The 16,215-nt window shown below is 41.7% G+C and overlaps 2 protein-coding genes and 1 pseudogene across 3 annotated transcripts in view; 2 read left to right on the top strand and 1 right to left on the bottom strand.

Annotated features, from left to right (window-relative positions):
- Positions 1 to 2,244, bottom strand: part of rmnd5b (required for meiotic nuclear division 5 homolog B) — a 14,826-nt gene extending 12,582 nt beyond the window's left edge. Inside the window, exons 1-2 of one of the 2 annotated variants that reach the window (XM_014006132.1) lie at positions 2,136 to 2,244; positions 692 to 838 (exon numbers count right to left, since the gene is read on the bottom strand). In XM_014006132.1, coding sequence (XP_013861586.1) covers positions 692 to 830 — 139 coding nt within the window. In that variant the 5' untranslated portion in view covers positions 831 to 838; positions 2,136 to 2,244. Of the gene's footprint in view, positions 1 to 691; positions 839 to 2,131 lie in introns of both variants that reach the window. The other variant, XM_014006131.1, reaches the window with a different exon arrangement.
- Positions 2,245 to 5,384: 3,140 nt separating this feature from the next.
- LOC106516003 (serine/arginine repetitive matrix protein 2-like) lies at positions 5,385 to 11,330 on the top strand (annotated as a pseudogene).
- A 362-nt stretch (positions 11,331 to 11,692) lies between these two features.
- Positions 11,693 to 15,429, top strand: LOC106516004 (proline-rich protein 36). Its single transcript, XM_074559735.1, is given in 1 exon segment — positions 11,693 to 15,429. A coding segment is annotated over 1 exon segment (3,222 nt). The 5' UTR covers positions 11,693 to 11,709; the 3' UTR covers positions 14,932 to 15,429.
- The last annotated feature ends 786 nt before the right edge of the window (positions 15,430 to 16,215 follow it).

Genomic DNA, 16,215 nt, shown 5'->3' with positions numbered 1-16,215 from the left:
CTGTTAGAGGAACCTGACCTGTTGAGGAGATGTTAGCTAATAGAGACAAGTTTCATCCTYTAACCAGAGAACATTTTCTAACTGTTGWCTGGTAAATATAAATATTCTTATTTTTATGACAGTAAGAAGAAATAATAAATATACTTTATTACTAACTGAAGTCATTTTTTTCAACTAGTTAAAGTCTAAGTTACAGGCTGACTTCAGTTCTGGTTTAGATCATTGTTACTTATAAATTATACATTTTCCTGGTATAAATCTGCTGTTTTACATGTTTGTTGAATGAAATTAACATAGTTATTAATTTATTTTAAAAACATGACCGATAATCTGTGAAACAGATCCAGTTCAGCTGCTGTTTATCTATTATGGTGGCTGTGAGCTGTTGTCCTGTTWGGTCTCTGTTTCTGCTCCTCCATGCTGTCACAGARGCTACCAGTGGACGGTATGGGCGGGGCTCAGTAAGTCTATGCTAAGACATGAAACTGCCCACAGTCAGATTGATGGACAGCACCACAGACATACCCCAATACAGCCATTTTATGATGGGTGTGTAACAATAAAAATAAATAAATAAATAAAAATTCACTATGCATGTCAACAAAACCATTCATGAGTAAAGATAAATAATGAAGAAAGCACAATAATTTACCAAACTACCAAGGTTTTAAATTTTAAGTGTCCATCTTACCAAAAGCAACTAGCTGTCCACGAATCTCACAGACGCTGCGCAGAAGTTCGTCTAGCCTCTCCTCAGACTGGTGGCCGTACATAACAAAGCGATGGAGCACTTTCTCCAGCTCCCGCTCTACACATGCACACTGCTCCATGATTCAGACTGAAAAACACAAAACAACAAAAACTTGGAATTAGGAGGAGAAACAATAAAAAAACAACTGAACAATGCTACATTTTAATAAACGGTCAATTTAAACCTCTAACAAAAAAGTTTGTGCTGCTTTTCAGTTCCATATCACATTTTATTCTTTTTGTAATCTTAGTGAACCAACTTCAATGACTCCAGAGACTCCCGTTCATTTAAAATGATAAATAGAAATTTACTACCATCTTTTTAATTCACTTAATTTTAAGATTCAAAGCCATAATTTAGTTGTCTAAGTAGTTGTTGTTGTTGTTCCGGCTGCTGCAGCTTTGTGATTACATGGCCACAGTGCTGATCACTACAACAAGAGATCTGTAAAGGTAAATAAAATTTACCCAATACCTTTGAATTTCCGTGATAACTGTAAAGACAGCAAGTCCAAGTAATGCAGCAGACTGTGAATAACCGATGTTCGATAGAGCTTAAACTGAAAAGGATGATGGATTAATTTCTCTTAATTTACTATAACTCATAATCCTACTGAATTGTTTAACAAGGGATTATTCTTCATAAACAGCTCCCTAAACCTACTTTGAATCTATGACACAAAACGCATTAAATGTCCTCTGACAGCAAGTAGACATGTCCTTGAAAAGCTTATTTTAAAACTATTTGGGACCCCCAATGCTAAAAGTTTGGCCTGGTGTAGCTCTGCTAACACATTAGCAGAGACATCCTGCGGCCTGGTGTTTACCTACAAATCAACCGCACACAGATGAGATTAAATCACCAGGTAGACACAAAACGTGATTGTGTGAATTTGTGTGGACTCAAATTGATCTTATTCTGATAWGTGATTTGATTTTAGTCCAACATCAAGCTTCTGACAGGCGCATCTTTGGTGTAAATCACCGCACAGAAAATGTCCACCTACCCGTAAAAGAGCTAACTGGCTTTTAAACCTCGAATGAATAATTATTATTATTTAGACACAAACATGTCTCATTTTATCTTTATTTGATGTTACATACTAGCGACATGGATACAACTCTACAACTTGGCATGCATTTTGATTCAGTGCGGTAATCAAAAACAAGAAGTAATCGCAAAGCTAACATAAACAAACGGTGTCCCAGTCGTTTTCTGGCTACAAAAGGTTAGCCTGCAGCTGACAGACGAGGCCCAAACAGTCAGAGAACACAATGACAACCCGCTAGTCCTCATCATTTTATAGTTTTTCAACATTTTAAACATATATTAGCCAGCAGGCTAAATATACAAAATATATTTTGGGTTGAATACGCTCACCTACTTTGCTAATTAGTTAGCAAACATTAGCGTTAGCCCTCCTTCCTGCAACACTTCATCCGCAGTCGTAATGCGGAACTTCCTGTGTCGCAGTCTGCGCTAACCGGACCTTTTCAAAATAAAACACATTTTTCTTCTTTCAGCTGGACTGCGACTTAAAAGCCTTTCACTGGTGAGGACTCTGAGTTTATCACTATTTTCTATTTAATTTATTATAAATAAAAAACGTTTCTCATTTGTTATCTGATAAAACTGGTTGAACCTTTTACCCACAACTGTTGGGTGACTGTGACTAATAAATTGAGCTCAAAAACCATGTAAATTATTTCCCCTTCAAATTAAATGCCAGCTTTATTTGGGAATGTATTTTTTTGCCAGTCTAGAAGCACATTGTTAATAAATGATTAACAGTGGGGGTAATGAGTAAATGGAAACAGGTGTGCTGATCACTAATGGGAAACTGGTGGGTAGGAGCAGGAAGCAAGCGTTAATATACTAAGGAAAATAATATGACGGCTATGGAGCAGTAGTGGGGTGGCCAGAAAAGTTGCAGGTACGATTCCCTGCCATGCCCAAATGTTGCAGTGTCCTTGAGCAAGACAGCTTACCACTTCCCAGATGCTTCACTGGGATGTATCTCACCTGTGTGGTGGGTCAAATACAGAGAACAAATTCCCTCATTGTGTGGGCACATTACAGGCTGACAATACATAACACTTTCTCTTAGTGCAGGACATCTAGTGGCAATGACAACACAAGAGTTCAAGTGAATAACTAAACCTAACAATAAAACAACAGTAATGGTAAATGGTCCACACACTAGTGAAACATTTATTTTCAGGTTCTGAAGTGTGTATTACAGTTTTTCATTCATGCATTTATATACAAAACCGACCCATTTGTCAATCCAAAGATCACGATTAAACCCAAACTTATAAATACTGCACATTGTGACATTAATGTGATAATAATAGTGTGTTGTGTATTGTCATCAATGCATGTTCCCATGCAATGAGGAAATTTGTGTTTGGCGTTTGACCCATCACACAAGAGAAACACACAAGTGGAGCAGCAGGCAGCTATGTAAGCACCCAGGGAGCTTAGGAACTAGGTGTCTTGCTCAAGGACACCATGACATGTGGGCTTGGTGGGTGATTGGACCTGCGGTTTTCTGCTCCCAAGACGACTGTCCTACACCACATTTTCAAACTAAGAAAACCTCTTACTGAGAAAGGATGGAGCTAAAGCTGTTTTAGTCAAACCTTGAAAATACTGTTACATATACAGTATGTGTTGTGAATGACTCTCAGCTACTATCACACCAGGTTTTACTTGTAGATCTGTAAAATTCACTTAATATTTTAGTGAATGTGTTGGCTAAGAATCGCCAGCTTGAATTGGACTGACTCCAAAAATTATTGCAATTTTAATGTAATTTGTTAACAAACAGGGTTGAATATTAACAGTGTAATGCCAAACTAATGATGTTGCACAACGTATAGATTAGATTAGATTAGATTAGATTAGATTAGATTAGATTAGATTAGATTAGATTAGATTAGATTAGATTAGATTAGATTAGATTAGATTAGATTAGATTAGATTAGATTAGATTAGATTAGATTAGATTAGATTAGATAAACTTTCTCCAAGGGGCAATTTGCTTTGCAGACAGCAAGAACAATGAGAGATAAATACAAAAAATAAAAATAAAACAAAACAAAAAATACACCACAAAATCCATATAGCACACACTACAATAATATACCACCACATTTCATTTGGGCTTAGAGCTGAGTAGAGCTTAAAGTATGTGCTAGGGATAATTCTCAGCTTCTACCACACCAAATGTTAGCTACATATCAGTAAAATTAATATAGATGGTCATTTTTGTGTTTTCTGTCAGTTTACTGAAGCAGCCATGGTTTTAAAACTTTAACAGCTAAATTGTAGACGTGCATCAAATAGTTACTTAGCATTTAATTAATATGTTCCCAGTGGTTCATGAGATATTTTGCTAACAGGTCAACACCTTTGACTCGAATTGTTTATGACGAAGTTTTAAACAAAAGCCTCACGAGATCTGTTAATGGTTGAACTATTTGTCAGGGACAACTGTCAGATATTACAATTGCTCCAAATTTTAGCTCAATATTTAAAAAGCCATTTTTGGGTTTGTTAAAGTCAGTTAGTTGTGATGGCCATTTTGAATTGTGTTTACTTACATCCAATGATTACTTTCTGAGAATTAGAATAAAATGGTGTATGTCGTAAAAATATAAATGCTCACATGAATCTTTATTTATTTATTTATTTATTTGTTTGTTTGTTTGTTTATTAGATTGGAGTTATTTTAAAAAGGCAGCAATCCACCTTGTTAATGTCTTCATCTGTACCAGTCTGGTCAGACCTTATCTCCCATTTCTCTAAATTAAAGTTATTGAAAGAGCAATCTCCAACAGGTAAGATGTTATTTGTTCATATCCTTTCTACAGAACCCCACCTAAAAGGATCTGAATTCTCTCTTTAAGACTCACACAAAGGATCTGTAACGCATTGTCATGCATAAAAATAACTGTCTTTCCAGTTAGACATAATATAATTAGAATCTTTTGTTTCCCCGAGAGACTTAATACCTGAGAATAATTGGTAATGACATGAGGTATTACATTAGGGACAGGAGGCTTATCTAAATTTACCACTATCAAGCAGGTCTAGACAGCCTCAACATAGCTTCATACTATTGAAGCCCTAATAGAAACATGCAGATCTTTCTGTTTTTAGCTGATTGTGACTTTAAAAGTGAGCTTTCTTTGCATATTGTTTCTGAAAACTAAATTATGTAAATATATGCGAGACCCTTGCCATGCTGCAGAATTTAATGTGCTGGTCAAATCAGGTCTGTTAACTTTTGACCTTCTCCCCAGCCATGTCTTAGCATGCACACATAAGGCCACACAGACACACAAGGTTGGATTAGTTTAACCCTCTGTGTTAAGCACAGCCACATATTTTGTAGCCAAGGGGGCAATGCATGTGCCATTCTTTCCCTCACTAGCACGCCAAGCCAAAGAACGAAACTTAATGTCTATCTGGCCCTGATAATGTAGGTCTATAAATAGTGAAGCAGTGTGACTGAGCTGGCTGCGAGTGTCAGATTCCAGGCGTGCTCACTGGCCTCATCAGCATCTGCTGCTAACTATAAACCCACCCACCCCTCGRGAGGTACCCCACCTCGGCTCACACAGGAAAGCCAATGCCCACTCAAACRTCAGTCTGTAAAAGAAGAAAAAAAGTAGGATCCAGGTTGCTTGCTGTAACGAAAGGCTTTTCCCTGATGCCAGCTCTGAGGGGCAGGGCAGTGATAGAGATGATAGCATGAGAGGATGTGAGGTGCCTGAATAAGTTCCTCCTCTTAGCTTCTTCTATCCAAGTCTGACACATGGTAACATCTTTGACATTCTGAAGTTATCCAGGCTGTCTGGTACTGGCGGACTGAGTTGAACTGAGCTACTCGGTCCTGGAAAGGACGTTTGTTGGATGAGTGAAAGATTTTGTTGAAAGCTTCATCAATGGCCAAAGGTACAGTACAAGACATTTTCTACTTTTTTTACTTTACACAAGACATGCTCGTCATCTCTACTTAGTTCAACATATAAAGAGTTTTAAAAGTTTTTATTCTTTAGCAGAGCTAATGTGATATATTGTTAGTTCAACAGAATTGAAGTTCAAACTGAATAACACTTCATTTATAATCAAAATAAAAGCATTGTAGATGGAGATAATGCTTAAAAATCTTGCATGAAGCATAAAATTGGTAGTCAAATAAAAGGTAAATCAATGAATGTTTTCTTGATTTCATGTCAAGTTGTTTTTATTCAGAAATAGTGAGCTGTATTAAAATATATATTTAAGCATAAAGACTTATTTGATGTTTATAAACTTAAAGTAATTTGAGTCAAATGCTTCTCTCAGTATAGATGAATGAGCTACACACCCTCCTGGTGACCGTATCTTTTTGCAGGAACAAAGKCAAGGGCCTGGTAGAGGAGCAGCCTGGACTGGCCACAGTGACCATTTGGAGCTTGTGGACTAGCAATGGACAGCTGGACTCTTCAGGGGGACAGTTACTCCTTTCTGCGTAGTGCACCTCGCACCTTTTCTCTGTGTCATCGTGACGGCACCCCAAACCACGTTGAAATCTTTGACATTATCAACGTCCCCGCTCAGCGGAGTGCCATCTCTGAAACCACCTGTCTGTGTGACATTTTCGGAGACGACTGTGAGTCACCGTCCCTCTCCAGCAGCCCCTCTGCTGCAGCTTTTCCCCCTTGCCAGAGAGTGGTGGAAGGCACAATTGCTGCATCCCCTCCGCTGGATGAGCAGAACGATTCCTCTGGCTCTTATCACACTGCACCGGGCTCCAGTGAGGGAGAGGAGGGCTCTGAAGATTCAAGAGAAAGATTTTACAGCCCTGTCTTGCAAAAGGAGGCAGACAGGAAGCAATTGGAGGATAAGGAACTGATCTCGGAATACCCAGAAGTTTCTGAAAAAAATATTTCAGATTTAGAACCCAAAGGTGCAGCACCACCTCAGCTCAAAACGAGTACCCCATCACCAGTCACCCCATCATCTCAGGAGTTAAACAGCAGTGAGAGGACACCCTCTCCTGGATGTTACAGCCCAAGTCCCTTCAATCCAGAGGGAAGCCTGTCATCATTTTCATCCTCCTCATCTGAAAAAAGACTTTCACCATCATCACCTAATCTAAAAGAGAGCTCTTCAGAAATTGAACCAAGGAGATTAACACCTTCAATCAAAGAAAGACAGAGTAGCCCCTCAACTCAATCTTTAACTCCAAGTCCATCACTTCCACAATACTTGTTTGAGCCAAGAGCCATCAACTTTAATCAAAACAGCAGTCCATCACCTCAGCTCACACACCTTTCTCGGGATTATACAAATTCAGATCTTGAACTTAAAACTGTCTTTTCATCTCCTTTACTCTCACCCAGTGTTTCAGAGTCAAAATCTCTCTCAGAAGGAATACTGGTCTCACCAGATCTCAGAAATAGCTCCCCCTCCCCTAACAGTCACAGATCATCTCCTTTTTCTGAGCCAAGAGGTAGGGTGTCCCTACCTGATCTTTTTAGCAGAGGCTCTACACCTGATATAAAAGATTTTGCTCAAAGTACTGAATCTATTTCAGATTTCTCCACTGCAGAAAGAGACTCTGCAGCTACCCATGAGAGCCAAGATATAAGGTTATCAGCAGAACCAGACAGTACCGTTTCCACACCTGGACCTCGCTACACCCCCCCATCTCCTGTTGTTTTAGTACCAACAACTCCTGAGCTTGTGGGGCACGCTGTTTTACCCAAATTAAGAAACACAAGTACCTCACCTGGCCAACTTTGTCCTGCTTCTCCAACCAACACTGAGTCAAGAAGTCCCTCTCCTGATCCATCACCTAAAAGACTAAACAGTTTAACATTTTCTGAGCTTGGGACCCAGGCGTCTTCACCTGTGGTTAGTTTATCTCCATCACCTGGAGTACAACACAATAGTTCTCCCATAGAGCACAGATATACTTCTCCCTCACCTGAGATCAGGATCACAACATCTTCACCTGAGATCAAAAGGAAAGAGGAAGTCTCTCAAGTGAAGACAGGTTCAGGATCTCCTCTCTTAGATCCTCACTTTACCTCCACCTCACCAAGAAGCCTCACCTCCTCGCCTCATATCACAGGGATTTCTTACTCTGTTGTTCAGCCAGAGGACAGAAACAGTCCTCCATTTCCTGAACTTCAAGGACAAAGGACTCCTAATTCCTCTGGAGTAAATAAAAATAATATAAACAGCAGTGTAGTCGAGTCCATTGGAACCCAACAAAACTCAACATCTAGCTCAGTTTCACAGCCTGATTCACCTTTGTTGTCACTATCTAGAAACCAAACGCCTTCACCACAGCCATACCCCCTCACCCCTTCACCTGAACCAAAATTTAAAACTACATCTGAGGAGTTACAAATTCCTTCATCTCAGTACAGAAGTCCAGTTCCATCACCTGAACCACCAATTTCTGAGCAGAGGTARCATCAATCACCAGCAACCCTTTCCYCAGAATATATTCCACCTCATACAAACCAGACCTCTGTAAGAAGCTCACCTGAGATTAAAACAGCTCCTGTTACATCAGATATCACAAAAACACAGTCCCCAACACATCTGGAAAAAAGCACTGTGTCGCCCTTGTTTCATTTGTATGCGAGAGAAAAAGACACTGTTGTTGAACTTCTGAACAACTCAGCAGGAAAGACCGTTCTTTCTCATATATCTGCGTTATCAGATACAAGTTTAGACATCTTACAGCAAAACCCGGAAAGAGAAGAAACAATAAAGGAAACTTGCATTCAGAATAGATTGAGTGTAGCTTCCTCTATTGAGGAAAAACAAGACTTTGTTCAGGAAGAAGTAATCAAATCTGCTTCCCTGATCCTTAGAGCTCCTGAAAACTGGAATCAAGACATCCACTCCCCCTTTTCTGAGAAAGAAGTCATAAAGTCTGCGTCTCTTAATTTCAGAGCTCCTGAAGACAGAAATCAAGACAACCACTCACATTTTTTTGAGAAAGAAGTCGCAAAGTCTGCATCCCCTAATTTCAAAAACCCCGAAGACAGAAATCAAGACACCCACCTCCCTTTTTCTGAAGAGGAAGTTGTAAAGTCTGTGTCCCCTAATTTCAGAGCCCCCAAAGACAGGAAGCAAGACACCCACTCCCATTTTTTTGAGAAAGAAGTCATAAAGTCTGCATCCCCTAATTTCAGAGCCCCTGAAGACACCCACTTCCCTTTTTCTGAAAAGGAAGTTGTAAAGTCTGTGTCCCCTAATTTCAAAGCCCAAAACAGAAATCAAGACACCCACCTCCCTTTTTCTAAAGAGGAAGTTGTAAAGTCTGTGTCCCCTAATTTCAAAGTCCCCGAAGACAGAAATCAAGACACCCACCTCCCTTTTTCTGAAGAGGAAGTTGTGAAGTCAGTGTCCCCTAATTTCAGAACCCCCAAAGACAGGAATCAAGACACCCACTCCCATTTTTTTGAGAAAGAAGTCATAAAGTCTGCATCCCCTAATTTCAAAGTCCCTGAAGACACCTGCCTCCCTTTATCTAAAGAGGAAGTTGCAAAGTCTGTGTCCCCTAATTTCAAAGCCCCCAAAGACAGGAATCAAGATATCCACTCCCCATTTTCTGAGAAAGAAGTCAAATCAGCTTCACCTAATCAAAGGGCCCCTGGGCACAAAAATCCAGATATTTCACCTGTCAACAGAGTTACATTCAGCCCTCCCYTGCAAAGCCTTCATCCTCAATTCACTTCTCCTGCATTGAATTTTAATAACCGTGTTTATTCACCAAAATGGGCTGGCACACCTGAGAGCTCAAGAAGACAGCCGTTAGCCAAAGTTAAGRGTGAAGACAAAGAGAGGCTCACACAGGATATGTCTCACCACATAAACAGACGGCGYACTCCCTCTCCACCTCTTACCAGGTTTACACCTGTCCACATTATAGCCCCAGAAAAACCATACAGACAGTGGCAGAAGAGAAGCCCCTCTCAGGTTTTAGCCTCCAAACCGAGTGGTAATTTAAAGAAAGAGGTGACAACTAGGGACAGCCCCAATGTTGACCTTGTTGACACTAACAGCCAGGCCCATTGGGTCAAGCTAGGAAAGCAATTGGAGATGGACAGGGAAATGCCACAGAAGCATGGAAACGATATAGGTATGGATGGGGGAATGAATAGAGAGACAGAGAGGGAGGAGCAGGCTCCTGAAAGAGGGGAGGGYTGGCAGGGGGTTGCCAGTTACAGAGGGAAACAGGTTGAGCTGTCATTCAGTGCCAGGAATAGAAAAGGACCTGTGAGTCTCAGTGCAGCTCCCACAAGCAGAGAGACAAGTCAGGGACTGCCAACGGCACATTCTTATTCAGAGAGCCTGCCGGTGACAAGACAGCTACAGCAACAACAGAGTCTGCCTAAACTTCCTTCTCAACAAGACACCAYGGGTGGGAGCACCGGCAGAAAACTTCAACCTACTGCATCCCAGAACAGGAGAAGTGCTCCTCGACGCTTGGTRCCAAACAGGTTGTGTCAGAGCTCCAGCTCCAGCATGGGAAGTGAACTTGATGAGACAGACAATGAGGTGAAGTGGCTGACAGATGTGGCTTTCCGCAGCCTGTCAAGCCCTGAAATAGATTATCTTGACATGTACAACTCCAGCCACTGCTCCTCTACAAACATCTCTCAACCATCTACTCAGGAYAGCCCAGCTGGGGTCAACGCAGCCTGGCTGGCCTATGCAGACTTTAGGGGTTCAGCACCAAAGCTTGACCATGATGAACTCTCCTTCCAGCAGCCATCTACGCATTATTCAGATGGCGTAGATTCATCTCGGCAAAATGAGCTGGGGAGCTTTGAATGCATTGATGTAGCTGTGGAAAGAGAAGACTGCAGGCGGGTGAAAAGAGGAGTGCCCAAAAGACAGATTCAGCTGAAAAGAAAAGACAGTACTGAAAGGAAGCAGGATGAAAGCAGTGAAAACAGCAGTCCTGGGGTACCAGTGATGGTGGAAAGTCCCTCTCAGGAAGTTCACCCCAGAGGGACATTCTTGAGACAACATAGTACACCAGCGGCAATGCAAGAATGTTTCCCTTCTGATGGCAGCGTTGAGCTCAATCAACAAAAGAACAGGCAGTCCAGATTTCAAAAATCAGCTTCTATGGATGAAACACACTCTAAGACAAAAATGGCTTCATGTCTCATCAAGAATGTGTTGTCAAAGAAGATGCAAAGCACTGACGGACAACCTGATGAGCAAGCAAACGAAGAAGCAGGTCTACCATCAGAGAGTGCTGTGGCYCTACTGAAAGAGTCCCCAAAACCTGACTCACATGATCTGAGTTCTAGRCTCCAGTCAGATTACAGCCTTTCATCTGAAGGATTTTCTGTGAGAGGAGAAGCAAGCACAAAGGAACAAACCAAACTGCCTAAAAGCCATAGAATGAGATCTAATATCAGGCCAAGTTCATCCAGCAGTGGCAGAAGTGTTACTTTTTCCCAGACTGACAGCGAGGAAGCCTTTTATCAAAAAGACCCTCAAAATTGTCTGAATCAGAGGTGAAATCTGAARTGAAAGTGGCATTTGAAAGTAAAAAACACCTGAGCGGATTACAGCAAACACATGAAAGGGAGTCATGTGACTCAGCAAATACCACTGCTTGGGACACAGGAGCTTCTTCTGCCAGTGCAGAGAGTGACACACGAGCAAGAGTGACAAAGAGAGACCAGGAATGTGCAAACACGAAGCCCCATAAACAAGTCCTGCTGAGTGACAGAGGCACGTTCAAAGCACAGGAGATTACAGTCAAAGCTGTGGAAAAAAAGAAAGCCTCACTAAATGTCTGTCTCACAACCGAGGCAGAAAGCAAGCCTTTTTCATCAGATGTGTCTAACAGACAAAAGGAGGAAAAGACTGATGAGAAGACAAAGGATGAAGGGCATGAAGATAATAAAATTAAAGCTCCTATGCACAAAGTTAGAGATGTGAGGCGGCTTGTGAAAAATACATACAACCTATCCTTCAAGGCAGCTACAGCTGAAAACCCATCAAATGTGAATGAAGAGGAGAAAGAAATTTATAATAAGGAAAGGAGGGAAGAGSTCTCAACAGCAGAGGAAAATGGTGTAACACCGGAGATTAGGATGAAAGAAAAGGAGGAAAATGAAAAAGTCATCTGTAAAGAGAGGAGCGAGGAACAAACAGAAGCTGCAAACACTCCAAAGTTACTTATCTTARCTCAGAACAAAGAAAGTTCTCTGTCTGATCCACAGCCGATGCAAATAGAATACAAAGCTGTCTGCTGGAAAGATGGCAAAAATAAAATGTCAAGCATCAAGAACGATTCAGGTGACAAACCCCAAGAATCTATAAATTCTTTGGGCAAAGAATTTGAGGACTTCCAGTCCTCAGTTCCAGACACACCAAACCAGACAGCTGAAGACAAAGGGATTCACAAGCTTTGTGAACATGATATTAACATTACAGCAGAAAAGCAAAATCCTGTGACAGAAATCCATAAAGAACCAGAAAGAGAGGAGAACCCTGTAATGACTAGAACAGATCAAAATTCGCCCACGCTTGGAAGCCTCCCTAAACTTCCCAGCAAGGAAAGCGAGGTGTCCACCGCTGTTGTGTTAATAAGAGAAAAGACAAATAAAACCAACATGTTGGCATTGTCAGATCAGAAAGAGACTCCTCGCTCAATCCAGGCTCCAGCTCCTGCATCGCTTTCACCTGGCTCTACCTCTGGCAGCACATCTGGCGGTGGTGGTCATTCGGTTTCCATGCTTCTAAAGGAGAAAGGCTATCAAGCTGACATTGGAGCAGTGGTGGCAGACAATCAGAGCTCAACTGGAGCWAAAGGAGTTCCTTGTAAGCATGTGAACTCTCTGGAGATCCCCCTTCAGACTGTTCCTTCTTCAGATGGAGGTTTGCTTGAGTCTCACAGAGAGAGGACATTTTCTTCATCATCCACCACCTCTGGATCCTCGGTAGTGACTGGCAACACAGACATCATCACAAAACCCAAAGAGGATGAAGAAGTTGGTGCAAAACCTCCAGAAACAGATTCTGCAAAGCAAAAAGTGAACTCACTGGAGCAAACACCTTTTCTCATCAAACAAAAAGACATAGGGGATTTTGAAGCAATCAAAAGAATAGATCCAACTTTTCCTCCAAGGTCCCCTGCGATAAGAAAGTTCAGACCACAGCCAGTTGATGTCAAATCGTTGTTTAAGGATTCACCAAAACAAGAAACGGCCACAAACTCAACAGGAAACAACAAACCTCAAAGTATTGAGGTGAAATCTATAGCTAAAAATTCTCAAAAGCCAGCTGTTCCTCCTAAACCTAACTGCAAATTTAGACCGGCAGATTTAGGACACTTAAATGACACACAGAAAACATCTGGGACGTCATCGCCTGGAAAACCACAGGTTGAGGACAGGCCTCAAACTATTGTAGTAAGCTCACCCACAGTCTACAGGAAGATTTCCAATGAGTCCACGTCATCATCATCAAATTATTCAAGAAAACTGACTGTGTCAGCAGTGTCGAGCCTTAAACCTCCTCCTCACAGACCAACAGCAACTACAGTTTCCAGTCTAACAAACCAGTCTACTGTGTCATCGGARACAGAGGCATCTGCTAACAGAGTCCAGCACCAACAACCTGCTGCTTCTCATCAGAGCCCAAGAAATGTTCCAAAACCTGCATCCTTAACTACAACACCAGCTGCTGCTTTAGGCGTAACCTCAGCTCCAGTTTCAGACACACAACCAAACCAAAGCCCTGGGGGTATCCCACCTGAAGCCAACCAGTCAGCTTTCATAGCTTCAGACAGTCAGCCYCAGTTTCCCAAAGCAACTTGTCATCATGAGCAATCTATGCCCGGTACTTTAAATACAAATCAACTCACTGGTGTCTCCACCGTGCAAGAACCAAGATGTACCCATCAGCCATGCGGCAGATCAGTCCCCAGTGACCGTTCCCAAAGGTTAGATGATCTTCATTTTTATTCCTCAGATGACCCTCCAAGTTACGATGAAAGAGAGAGCTTCAGTCCACTTTTGCTTCCAGATTTGACTCCCCTGAGATCAAGCRGCTATCAGTCCTCATCTCGCCCTCCTCCCTGCTCCTGCACAGCTGGCTACCCCCCTCATTCTGGTCATACATCTCCTCATCATCATCATCGTAGCCCCCATAACTTTACACCACCTGGACCATCACATCCTTCTTACCAAGTAAGCCAGCCCCCTCTCCACCCCCTGCAGTATAGACCAGATCCACAGCCAATGAGTTATCAACCAGGCTCTTCAAAATCAAGCCCTCTTGGTCCAAACCAACCACCATCTATTTACCAGCCTCTCCACCCATCTGGTCCCTGCCCTCCCCACCCCTCACTCATGCAGGCCTARCCTGCTGATCGCTCAATGCAGCCCCCCCAACATACTGGCCCTCGGCGGCCTCCAGTTCACAGATCCCCTCATCAGCAGCCACCAAACATTGCTGGGGCTCCTTACAGTGATCCTAGCCACAGRCACTCTCCTGGTCTGCCTCCGATGGATCCTCAGTACATGTGRGGCCCTCAGACCATGGGGTCTTCTTATGGCTCGGAATATGGAGGTGACAACTCTAGCTTGTATTCGGAAAGTAACTACGGCCAGACGCCACGCCGAGTGCTTCTGGATCCTGAAACAGGAAAGTATTTTTATATTGAGGTGCCCGTACAACCACTTAGAAAAATGCTGTTTGACCCAGAGACTGGCCAGTACGTGGAGGTGCTCATCCCACAGCAAGCAATGTCCCATTCAGGCCTGTATCCTCCTGCTGCAGCCCCCTTTCCACCCCTCCACAACCCCAACATGTACGCCCCTGCTCCACAGTACCTGCCCTGTGCAGCTCCTCCTCCATTAGCCCACCCTCAGGCTCAGCCTCAGCCACCCCAATATCCTGAGGCCTCCGCTGCAGCAGCCTTGCACCCAAGCAGACCTGGAGTTGGCTACAGGAATCCTTCAGGTCAAGGATCTAAGCCAGAGCCCTCAAATCATCCACCACTGGACCACAGCTACCTGGAGAATATGTATTACGTCCCCACAGGGATGAATGCAAGCRCAAACCCTACTCCACCAGACTATTACCACAAACATCCCCCCAACATGCCCACAACAGGGGGGAAAAGATCCTGAAATAGAGGGCACAGGCCGRCTTCCTGGAGCCTGTTGGGTTTAAAATATCTAGTTTATAAAGGGGGTGACTAATGTTAGCCTGTAATGTTATTTGAGTTTAACACTGCAACTGAAGACAGTGCTTCTTTGGTTGTTGTTTAGTTGTTGCTGCTACTTGTGCTGGAGCTGCTTTGATTAAATAATTTTTAGTTTGATCYCATTGAAAATAAATGTGAGTGGCACTTTTGTTTAAGAGGTTTCTGCAGACAGTTACCTAAACTTTTATACATAAGATAAAAACATAATGCGATGCAGGGGAATGATACATCTGTAGGTTCATTACGTTACGAGTATGCTTTTTTTTTCATCAAAAAAATTTAAAAGAAAAGCAAACTTAAGTATACTCTGACAGAACCTCATGTTTATTTTAATAATGCATTGCTCTGATATTGGATGAGTGAGTTTGTGTACATGTCTGCAACTCAAATGAACAATGCCAATAAAACGTCTACAATCCAGTTTCATTTTTCTTGCCTTTTACCCTAATTTTTGATAAATTCTTTATGATTATTATCAACATGTAAATTTAATGTAGTCCTGTAAGTTATACAAAATAACTGAAAAATTAAATGCTGATTCACAACWCACTGATAAAGTCTGTTGCTTAATTTGAAAGTACAGATGTAATTTATTTGTATACTGCATGAAAGGAAAAATCATAATTTTTACTATCAAATGGTTGTTGTTTTGTTTTTGTTATAACGGCATAAACATAGCATTTAAAATCAAACCTCTCTGTATTCACTTAGAAATGTGTTGGTAGTTAACTCTTTAAAAAAAATAAACATTTTTGTGTTTACTTTCTGAGAATATATGAACAACAAAAGCTCTTCAAWCCTGTCTACAAACTGCTCTGCCTCTAGAGGTCACTGTCCAACAACAAACTCACTTGCATGCTSTTTATAATTTCTTACTATAGGTTGTTGACATTATTTAGTTGAGATCACCAAGTTCATGCAAATAAATWATTTTTCGGCCTTTCGTGACAAAAAAACAAAACAAAACAATGGCTTCCTCTGCCACATCTTAAGAATGTGTTCATGCTCATAGTYTTGAGGATCACTCTAAACCAGTGGTTCCCAAACTTTTTATCTTCTGACCCACAAAATATCCATGGAAAAAAACTTGTGACCCCAAATATTACTGGTCTGAGTACACGAACTTCGTTAATAACCCTAAAAACACAGGCCTTTTGACAATCTAAACAGCTTGTACACAAATATAAATACTTATTTATACTTATTT

This window comes from Austrofundulus limnaeus, unplaced genomic scaffold (assembly GCF_001266775.1).
Source record: "Austrofundulus limnaeus strain Quisiro unplaced genomic scaffold, Austrofundulus_limnaeus-1.0 Scaffold34, whole genome shotgun sequence".
In the NCBI taxonomy this organism is placed as follows: Eukaryota; Metazoa; Chordata; class Actinopteri; order Cyprinodontiformes; family Rivulidae; genus Austrofundulus; species Austrofundulus limnaeus.
Note: the sequence above shows the minus strand (reverse complement) of the source record. Positions and strands in the feature narration are given on the sequence as shown.